Here is an 11,144-nt window from a genome sequence, read left to right as displayed (position 1 = left end):
AACTAGTTTTACTCTTGTGTTGATTTCCAATGAAGGTGATCCAGGTGAAGCCTTCAAATCCGCATGTCTAACTGCGGAGTAAATTCCTGCATCCTGAGTCTCCTCAATCATGAAATGCCTATGTAGTTTTGCCAGTGTGCTTAAGCTTGTTTTGTGCCTATGATTTTTCATACTTCTATATGGAGAGGGAGATCTTAGTCCATACCCTTCTTAACACGGTCCTTATTGGGTTAAGTTTTGACCTTCTTCCTTCACTACCTCTTCTGTGCCCTAACAGACCCCATATCAGCTAGGGGAAGCTGTCAGCAATATGGGGAGACCTGGGCACATCAAGAACCAAATGGGGCCTATTCCTCAGCCCATTCCCAGGCCTACCACCAGAAGGATGCAGTTCCACCAACTAATTGCCCTAGCGCGAAATATGACAGGACACACTATGCGTGGCCTCCGCTAATGGCAGAGGCTGCAGGGAAACCCCTCCTTTGCTGTGGCTGCTACGCTGAAGGACGGTCCTCAGGTAGGTGAGTCGTAGCCTGTAAGTTAGATGAGTCTCTGAAGCATTTTTGAAACTTAATGCATCTGTTTGTGCTGTGCTCGCAATAACCTAGGTGGGGAGAGGTTTGTGAACGTGTTCCTGCCTTACCTGGATGTTTGTGTCTGGACTCTTAGAGCTTCCAGATGCCAAGCACTAGCAGCTAGTTAAAATGGTTTAGCTTATTAATAAATATTGAGATTCTTCTGTTTGTTTTAGTACATCAGTCAGAGAAGACAGAGCTCTATCTGTGAGCTTGCAGTAAAGGATAGCTGGGAATCTGAGAGCCTGAGCTGAAATTAATAGGTGGGTTTTGCATGGGAGAAGCTGAGGGAAGGCTATGAAACTGAATCTTTATGGAATTGTTCTCAGAAGCGATTTTGAGAGCTGTACTCATTTAGATTATATCTTACGATCTTAAAATCTAGTCAAAACATCACAAAGTTGCTCTTTATGAAGACAGCTGCAAGACCTTCTCACTTGCATTTAGTTTTCCTTCTTCATTGAAGTAGGTTTTTGTTTGTTTTTCTCCTATCTTGGAATGACTGAGGTCTCACGTTTTCCCAGGAAGAGGTTCGAAACATGGTTTTAAAATTTCGTGTTTCTTGTAAGCATGTCAGCCACACCAGATGGAGATGATGTGTGTGGACTTGGGTATAAGTATTTTGTATTTTTCTTTCTCATTGTTACAGAAACATTGAAATAGCAAGTAGGCCAATTAATTTTAAATGTAACAGTTCTGCTTTCCTGCTTGTGGAAGTGGTGCCCTGTATTCAAAGCTTAAGTTTTGTTGGCAACAGTCAGTCAAATCCTCCTCCCTGTTGCTACTTCATTGCATGGGGGAGATGAAACTAAAATTCTTCCTGGCAATGTGGAGAATGATGCCTTGCCTTGCTGTAGCAATTTCCCATTATAAAAGAGTGGGCAGTACTAGAAAGAAGACGTAACTTCTTTCGTAAGAGGCTTTTATTCAGGTTTTTTACCTTTAGTTTGCAGTGTAGGGTATTAAATGATTCATGAAGGCACTTCTAACCAGTGCAGCAAGCCCAGTAACACAGAGGAAAAGTACTAAAGGGTTTGACTTGTTTAGGTGAGAAATACTAAACTTAGCATGTCAGTTGTGTCTTTATTTCTTCTAAAGGTACTGTTGCTGCTCTTGTCAGTGCTGGGTTAAAATATTCTGAAGCCCAGATGTAACCATTTTCCGTTAATAATACTAACATGAGGGTTATCTCAAGCCTCTAAGACATCTCGGGTCTTGATGGTGTGAGAATCCTTTCTTTTCCCATCTTTTGTTGCAAAAATGGGAAAACAGTTCCTCTTTTCCTATCTTTGTGTACATATACATCAAATATATACATTATATATTTTTGTGTATATATAATGTATACAAATATATATTTAATATATAATGTACGTACATAACACAAAATTCCTTGAAAGCACGAATTTGTTTATTTTAAAGGAAAGGCCTTTGTGGTGTGACAGGCTCTAATTTAGTGTGTCACTAAAAAAAGGCCTTTTGAAGTGTAATTGTTTGTTTCTCTGCCTAGTGGGGTTGTCTCTTAACTGGAAAACAAGCAAAAACCCAGTATCAATGCAGTCTCGACAGCTAGTTTTGTTGGTTAAATTTGCAGCTCTTGGAGAACGCAATCTCTAGCTAGATTCTCTTTGAAGGCACCCTTATGTCATACCATACATGGTTCAATAAATAATCTAACCAAACTGGTTCCTTCTGGTAGAAAAATGTCGTAATTTAAAGTTGCTGCATCTTATCTTTGTTTAAAACAAATAAGTTAGTGTGTGGATAAAGGCACCACCTCTGTGGTTTCAATAGGGCTGACAGCTGGAGCAAGATTTCTTGCCAGGAATTTGCAAGCTTTTTGCCACTGTTGTGTGAAGTCTTATTTTGGTGTCAAGAAGAAACACTTCTGGTATATGATCTGGTGTTTAAATTTATGAACTCTACAGTTTACTGGAATAGCTTGGGGAGTGTGAGAATCTTAGTACCTCTATTCCACAACTTTAAAACTTGATTCAGAAGACTGCAAATGTCCAATGGATTTCACTGGGGTTTTTGGATACTCCAAACATGATCTCCTGTGAATGACTCCCTTTGCTGCGTGACTCAGGCACTGCTTGCTAATATGAACAAACCAGTTTGTCTGCCATGGTGATTTAGAACACTCAGATCGTAGTACCTCTTGTTGTTAAAAGTTAATCTGTGTTAACACAACAAAGCATAATGTGATCCTTCTGGAGGTACTTGTCTTGTTTGAAAAATGATTTCACAGTGAAAGTGTGAGGTGTCTTGTGAGGACTGTGCAGCTTGCTGAGCTGGGAGAAGAGGGAACAGCCTTACTGGTGTGCTTTGGCAGGTGTGATGGCACCTGGTGGGGACTGTTCTCTTTCCCTCTCTCCTATACAGGCCCGATGTGTGCAGGTGAGCTCTGTGTGGAGAAGGATCACCTACCTCTCCCTTGCTGTGACGTGGGTCAAGAAATTGTTTTTTCAACTCTAATGTTCAATTGCTATTTTAGGAAAAGATCTTCTGGCAGGCTGCTGGCAAGCCTTTGGTTCACAAGTTAGAAGTGGCCTGTCAAGCTGGTACAAGGGCAAGGGCAAACTCCTGCCACCCTGCCTGTGTGCAGTCCCTTTGCGTTTGGAGACTACCACAGCATGCACCAGGACTATTGCTGACACTGCTGAGTCAGAAATACTCCGTGGAAAAAGGAAAACATATTGCTTCTCTTTTTGCTTTTGAAACTTTTTCTTCCCTCCTCTAAAATCATGGAGCCCCCTCACAAGGGCAGAATACAGAAGGAAGAGCATTACACAGACTCTGCTAATTGTTTTGTCACCCACAAGTGGAACTGTTCTGTTTTCAAATAGTGGTCATCTGTGTAATGCAAAATATTTTATTAAACAGGGTGAACTGAACTATTATAAAAGACTTCTTATCCAAAATGTCAGTTAATATATTTAATCCTAGCCATTTACTTGAAATTGATGCTATTTTACCGGGGGAAAAAAAAAGAAAAAAAAGACTGAGGATATGAGTTCTATCTTTTTCTAGTTCCTCTGACACTATTTGTCTTAAACCTCGCTGAAGAGAGAAAGAGAGAGAAATCCTAAGTTGCATTCAGCCCCTTTACTGTCCTGTGCTTCTATATCTGGAACACTTGATGCATAGAACTGCTGTGGCTTTCCCAGGCCTTGATGCTGAAGAGCAGGGCTCTGCCTTCTGCCTTCTTCAGGGAGCTGGGATGGAGCCCAGCCAGGGGAGCCTGGGTTCTGCCTCTGCTCACAGTGGTTATGTAGGTGTTGTGACCAGGGATAAGGCTGGTTGACCAAGTGAATCCTGCAGGTACTCTGTCAATTAACAGGCATAGGTGGGAGTTCCACCTCCTTTTTATCCCTAGATTGGATTCTTATTATGAAATGTAGTTGTTTTGGTTTGGTTTTTGTTTTGTTTTCTTTAAATTCTCTGTTCTTATGTGCTGTCTCAAGAACATGGATGCCCATTGTCAAAAAAGATGAAGTGCATGGGAAGGTCTGGACACTGCATAGTTAAGAGACTGAATACTTCTGAAGTCTTATTAAGACATATCCCAAGAAACCTTTCAAAAATGAAAGCACAGTTAAAAAGGCACAAAAGCGCAACAGAAAAATACCACAAAAAAGCCAAACCAAAACAAACCTGAACCAAAAAGCCAGCTAAATCCTAAAACTCAAAAAATGAGTGAATAAAACCTCACCTCCAAAATGTACCCTCAGGCAGCAGAAAAATCTCAATTTCTATTGTTCATTCTAGCACTTTATGTGTTGCATTAGTCAGTCAGACACTGCATGTCTTTATTGCAATACTCTTTCATGTTTAAGCTTTTTTTCAACTGGATGCATATGGTTTTTTGGACTTTGTTTTTTTTTAAGTAACAGCAACACTAAATTTAGGTAGCTTGATTAAGTTGAATTTTTCACCATATTGTCATCTCAATACACACATAATATCTTATGGAAACATTAACCATATAGAGAATTTTCTTGAAAATTTAAACTTTTAATAAATTTGGTAATACCCTCTGCTTTAACCTCTGAGACTCATTTTTATTAATGCTAATATAGATAGTACTTCAGGACAGGGCCAGATGTGTATTACTCAAACCTCAGCACTTTCTCGTAATGGATGTCATAAACAAGAAGGTTGTTGCTTGGTTACTCATGGTAAAATTATCCTGAAACTGTTCTCTGAAAATGCAACATGTCCACTGTAACTGTCCACCTTTAGACCACATTCAGCAAGGTGCTGTTTTCTGAAGTTCATGTTGGTTTTGCTTTTGTGGCTTTTTTTTTCATATTCTGAAATCATGTAACCTGAAGTGGGTTCTAGTCAGAGTTCTCTGCTTGAATGCAGAAACTTTGCTGTGTGTTTTTGCAGAGAATTGATGGAATTGGTGTTAAGACCTACAGAAATCCAGTCACCATTCTGTTTATGAAGGCTTTTTCCTTGCTGGTGGATATTCCAGCATTGATTGGAGGATTTTAAATAATGAATTATTACTGTCTTGCTTTTGAAAATTCCTTGTAGCATCCAAATATCCTAAACCTTTGGTACCACTTGAGACGCCAGCGAAGGAGGTAGTATCACCAGAGACGACCAGTACTTGTGGTACAGTAAAAAGAAAACAAACCAACCAACGAAAGTGTGTTTGCTAAGACATGGCATTGCATAAAGCCAGTGGGCTGCTGGTGTGACAGATTCTGTGCTTGCTTGTTTTGATGCAGTTGGCATGTGTTGCTACAAGAAATAGAAGTATGCAGTTTTTGTTAATTTACATTAATACAAAGCCTTGAGTTTCAAGAATTTCAGTCATTTCCATATTGCTTTGGGGGCCTTACTCTTACTGTGACCACGGAAACTCTTGAGCTATACCATAATTTTTAGATAAAACTTGACCAGATATTTCAGACTATGAAACAGCTTTGTTTACTTGAAGAAGCTCAGCGTCATCTACCTTATGCCTTCTTCTAGGATTAAATTACGTGGTCCAAACATAATGCAGAAATAATATTGCAGTTAAAAGGTATCTTTATTTAGTTAACTGCCATTGACCTTCCCTGCAATTAATGTTTTAGAAAAGGTAAAGTAGAATATTGCTCCAACTAAAATTTGTTTTCCATTTTTGCATGTATTGAAGCATGTGGTATGTGCAAAATAATTGTCATGCATGAACATTCTTAAACAATGAAAAAAAAATCTAAACCTTGAACCATTGTTCTTCAACTGTATGTATCTTCTTCAAAATACTACATTTTGTAGTTACCAGGAGACAGAAGGAAAATCTAGCTATCTTGTCTGGTACAAGGGGTGCTTTTTCTTTAGGTCTTTGTAAGCAAGATCACTTAAAATGCAACTTATAATACAATTTAAACCTTTCAGAGTGATAGATTAGAAGCACTGAGGTCTCCATGTAATAGGCATGAATGAAATAAACTGTGTTTATTCCATGAACATGGAGGTAGTGTTTCAGTGTGTAATTGGAATAAAAAGAAAATTATGTCTACCATTTTATCTAAGAAGGAAATTATTTAAAGCTTACTCATTCAACTGAAAACTCCTAACTTCAGTCATCCTTATTTATTATTTAATCAGGCCAAACACAGAACTCCAGAGGCAGCTGGTGTCTCTGGAGAAAATATTTTCTAAAAAGGAAAAATAAATGGAAAAATGAGATACATGGATCACGTGAACAGAGTACTTAAGGAAGCTGTCTTGAATCTCTCTGGTGCTCTTTGTGTTGTGTTTTTTTGGTTGGTTTTTTTTGGGTTTTTGTTTTCATTGTTATTGTTGTTACTTGCTGGTAAAGAAGTATCTCAGATTGGAAAAAAACAGACTTGTGTGTGTGAGCTGTCTTCTGTCCACTCCTCTCTTTCCTCCTTACGTTAGCACAGTGTTCTTTCAGAAACCTTCGTGTTTCCACTTTGTTGCTGCATGTGAGAACTTACTTTTTACATTGAACCTGTCCCTTGGAATTTTTTCAGGCATGTGACTATCCTATGCCTGAAACAAAACCCTTGTTTCCTGTGAAACACGGGGAGCTTTTTAAGGCAAAGCCCACAAAATACTGTTTTAAACCCAGTGGAGTGCATATTTCATTAAAAACTGTGGGATATGAAATCATAGCTGTTTTTTCCAGTGTTCATTTACTTTGGATTCTTAGATATTTTTATGTTAATTATTAGTAAAATACCCACCCTAGCAGCATTAGTAAGTATTGGTATTGCTTCTTGTAATAATTTTTTTTGCTGCATCATTTGCTAGTTTCCATTTTTATGTGATGGGCTTATTGTGTTCATTGCTTTTTGGATATTGTTTGAAGGTGTTTAATTTTGACAAACTGACATGGTTTAGCTTTTGGCAAATTTCAACAGGACGTTTCTTTTAACTTACATGTTTTTCTCTAGGTAGTAAGAAAAGCAAAGAGCAACATACTTGAAGACTGCATTATTCTGTGTTTGGAGATGGGGCGTATTCTGTATCTTCTCCTGTTGCCTTAAAGCAGGCATAAGGAGCACGTGACTTGTTTTATTCTTCCCTACTGCTTGTACCCAGGGATCAAACCTTTACCTCAACACAGCCGCTAAATACTTTGTAGCTTTTAGGATGTCAGACAGGAGCACTGGCATTTCCAGAATTAAAACTTGGCTTACTATTTGGCAGTGATCCTGGTGAAAGGCTCCTGCGTGACCCAGGGGAAGAATGAAGCCTTGAAAAATCATTTTCATTTCAAAAACAATGGGAAAGTTGAGTGAAAAAGGCTTCTACAGTGAGGCCAACTTGAACTGAGACATGAGTCTCACCAGTGGCGCAAGCTTTGGTTCCCAAAGCTCACTTGTTGGAGTTGGTCTGGGACCTGTCAGCTGGATGCCAGCAGTTCTTCCAAAACCTCCTGGGAAACTTTCAGGCAGGGTTAGGAGGAGACATGGGACATGGTATAGATTCTTGTCCATGCTACAGGCAGAGGTCTGGGGTTGTTAATGTACGTAAAGCTGTATTGCCACAAACCTCTGATATATTCTCCAGGTCCAAATGCTTGTTGTGAACCGACAAGTAATTGTTGCATTTTGACCTGCTGCATTTTTCTTCTAGACATGATCAGTTTCTGGTTATTGTACTGTTGAAACTAACATTTTGTTTGTGGCTTTCTATGTTTCGCTCTTGGTAGCTTTTGGCTCTAAGCAGTGATCCATCCCTTACTGCTGGCCAGTTTGCTGTAACTCATCTTAGATAGAGTGTGAATCATCAGTCTCCCTTACTGCTGGCCAGTTTGCTGTAACTCAGATAGAGTGTGAATCATCAGTTGCCATTAAGGCAGTGTCCCATCTTTCATGGCAAACTGAACAGGCAGAAATTGTGGTTTATTTGCTTTATTGGTTTTCATGGATGACTGGAGAGAAACACACATGGAACAAACCAATTTCTTTAGCCAACTGCTCTTTTAAATACCATCAGTTTTTATTTTCAGATTGCAAATAGCCTTTAAATCCAGCTGTTTCTTTGCTTCATTAAGTCCTGGCAATGGGCTGATTTTTCAAAGCTAAGTAAAGATGTGATGTTACCAATGTAAAATTAGTTGTTTTGTTCAAGATGAGGTAAGAATTGTCATCTGGATCTACAGCCATCTTGCCTAATAAAGATTTTTGACAGAGAGAGGAGGTGATAGAGCAGCTTGAAATCTTTCCCCCTCTCCCATAATTATCCTATTACCTGTTTTATATTATTTCATAGAGTAAATAAAGCAAATAGGTAACTGCAAAAGTGGCAGCAGTGTTACAAATAATCAGCCTGGTGACCTTTTCCTCTTGAAAATATTGGATAGATTTATGGTTCTGTGTTCCTCTCCCTGGAAAGGATGAACTTAATAAATGTCCATTCTGTTCTGATACAGCACAGATGACCCATGTTGAAGATGACTTACTCATTTATTGGATCTGAGTTATCAGGAAAAAGATAAAAGTCTTTGAATGTGTAATGTTTTCACTGTTGGTTTGCTTCTCTGTGTTGGATGCCAGGAACCTCTTGTACCAGCCTTGTTTCCAGGTGCTGCTTAGCTGAGTTTTTGCAGTTGAATACCAATATGGCTGAATTTTACTGCAGTTTATGCCTGACCTTGTGTAAAAGCTCACTTCACAAAACAAACTGAAAGTAACTCTTCAGTTTTTCTTCCCTAGCCATAGAGGAACACAAAGATCAGGTGCTTCTCCATTGTGGGATGAGAGCATGCACAGACAAGCTGTGGATGAGCTGTTGTGTAGTAGATGTAATTGTATGACTGCAGATTTACTGATGGCTTCACCCAGGTTGTACAAAGGGACTGTCCTGTTCTTGCTCCTGCCCCAAAAGCCTCTGGGTGTGCAGTCCCTTTTCTCCTTTCCATTACTGCTGTTCTTCTCTGGGCCTTAAGTGCTAGAATAAAGGAAAATCACAAATACATGATCAGAAGGGAGCTTAGAAGCAGGAGGAAAAGTATCAAATCCCACCTTGCAGCAGCAACATGACTTTAGATCACTTCAAGGTGCAGTTTTTTATTTGACCTAAGGTTCTGCCTTTCCTCTTTTCTTCTGGGAAGTGCCATGAGAGGTTTTGTGCCTCAGGTAGGAGTTTGTTCTGGGATTCGTCTGTGTCACTAACAGCACCTTTGGTGCCCTGCACAAGTGAGCAATACTGTTTCAGTCTCCCAAATTACTTATTTAGTATTGTCAAGTACTTGCAATTCTATGCGGGAACATTTTTTACCTCAAAATTTCTCTTGCCTGTTGTGACTGGTAAGAGAGCTGTTCTCTTACCCTTTCCTTTGGCTCTCTATCCAGGATTATTCCTCTGGGATCAGTGGCTGCCCCCTCCTATCACACAGCAGTTTGCTTCAGCGCTGCAAAAAAGCATCCTCTGCCTGAATCTGTCCCCATCCTTGTTGCTGGAAAAGAGGGTGTGTAAACATTGCCCAGATTTTGGAGAAGCAGCTTAGAATGAGGGAGGGAAGGGCTCTGGAGGCACAGTGAGATCAGCCCCCATTGCACAACATGAAAAAAACCTGTTGCAGTACAAATTTAGTTAAGGTCTCCAGTCAATACTGGCGTTACAGATATGTGCCTGATGCCGGCAATACGTTAGTGCCACAGCCAAGGGGAAAAGCATTACATAGGTTAGATTCCATATATCCTCCCAGGTGGAAAACAAAACAGGCTTAGGTGTGCGGAAAACCTTGAATTCAACTGTGGGTTTGTATCTGTAATTTAATAATTCTCAAGTTGATTAGCAGACCTGGAGGTGGGCCCTGTAATTTCAGTGCTCACAGGAGTCTTCTGTGCACTCAGAGTTGAAACTGGGACAAAGGAGCGGGTAAAAAAACCTGGCAGTGGGAAAGGGAAAAGGTGGAAAGTCAAAGAACAAATACTATGCCAAGTGATGGAACATAGGCTTTCATGAAACTAGCATTGAGTAGTTTCATCGGAAGATTATGCAACATTGGCATGAAATAAATGCATCAAATGTGTAGTACTTCATAGAGTTGAGATCTCAGAAAGGCTTTAGAGGGATCGTGTTCACAGCTGTGACTTGCAGTGATGTGACATGGGCTGAAGCTTGTGTGGGCTCTGCAGTTTGATCTCTGCAGAGATGCACTTGCAACTGAGCTAGTTAATACTTTTGAGGGAGGGCTGGAACTCAACAAAGGCTGCAGAAACACTGACCAGGAAAAGCATTTTCTTCTTTTTTTTTTTTTGTTTTTTTGTATCTCTCTTTTTTTTTTTTTGTTTGGTTTTTGTTTCAGAACAAAGGAGGCACCTCTTGAATGATGTGCCTATAATTCAGAGGGATTTAGGACAACTGACGTGTCATGTAATGTTACACAATTACATCCCAGATCCTGGCTTTCAACATCTAAAATCCAGCAAACCGACATGAGGTGATTTCAGGCTGAGTTTCTTTGTGGTTCCAAAGCATTTTTTTTTTTTTTTTTTTTTTGTGTGTGTGTGTCTCTCTTTTTTCTTGTTTGCTTGGTTTTTGTTTTGCAGAACAAAGACAAGAGTTAAAAGTGAATTTAGAGCTTTTCTATTACAGGAAGAGTAGACCTCAGCAGTCTTTGACCCCTGACTCTCCTTTCTTATATAGCTTTATTTACAAAATCAACAATCTTAGTAATTTCACGAGTAATTTAATCATTTTCATGAGCAGAGTGGCTTTTTTTTGGTAGAACTTAAAATTAATGTGCATAATAAATTACTGTATCGTGCAGCTGCATAGCAACCTGGTAGATATTCTATGTTCTTATAACATAAAAGCCAAAAGAAAACACTTGGAGGTCAAGTTCCATGTAAAGTATATTATTGTATCTGTTTTTACATTATAGCATTTACATTTGCCAAAGAAGGCTGACATTGCAGCTTGGCTTTGGCTGTGCAGAGGGTCAGATGTTGAAGTCTAACTAGTTTCACAAATGCAGCCAGAAGCTTTGCTAAGTTACGTAGGGAAGGGAAGAAGAAAGGTACCCAGGTGATGACTCCTAGCAGTAGGTTAACAGTTAAGAGTAGCTGCACTGCTACTGTGTTCTGC

At 39.5% G+C, this 11,144-nt stretch overlaps 1 protein-coding gene across 1 annotated transcript in view; it reads left to right on the top strand.

Moving 5' to 3' along the window:
- Positions 1–450: 450 nt before the first annotated feature.
- Positions 451–11,144, top strand: part of TMEM65 (transmembrane protein 65) — a 28,113-nt gene continuing 17,419 nt past the window's right edge. Inside the window, exon 1 of the mRNA XM_009997543.1 lies at positions 451–517. Coding sequence (XP_009995845.1) covers positions 454–517 — 64 coding nt within the window. The 5' untranslated portion in view covers positions 451–453. The remainder of the gene's footprint in view (positions 518–11,144) is intronic.

Source organism: Chaetura pelagica, unplaced genomic scaffold, assembly GCF_000747805.2.
Source record: "Chaetura pelagica isolate M959 unplaced genomic scaffold, ChaPel_1.0 scaffold1, whole genome shotgun sequence".
NCBI lineage: Eukaryota > Metazoa > Chordata > Aves > Apodiformes > Apodidae > Chaetura > Chaetura pelagica.
This window is presented reverse-complemented; position numbering and strand designations above follow the sequence as displayed.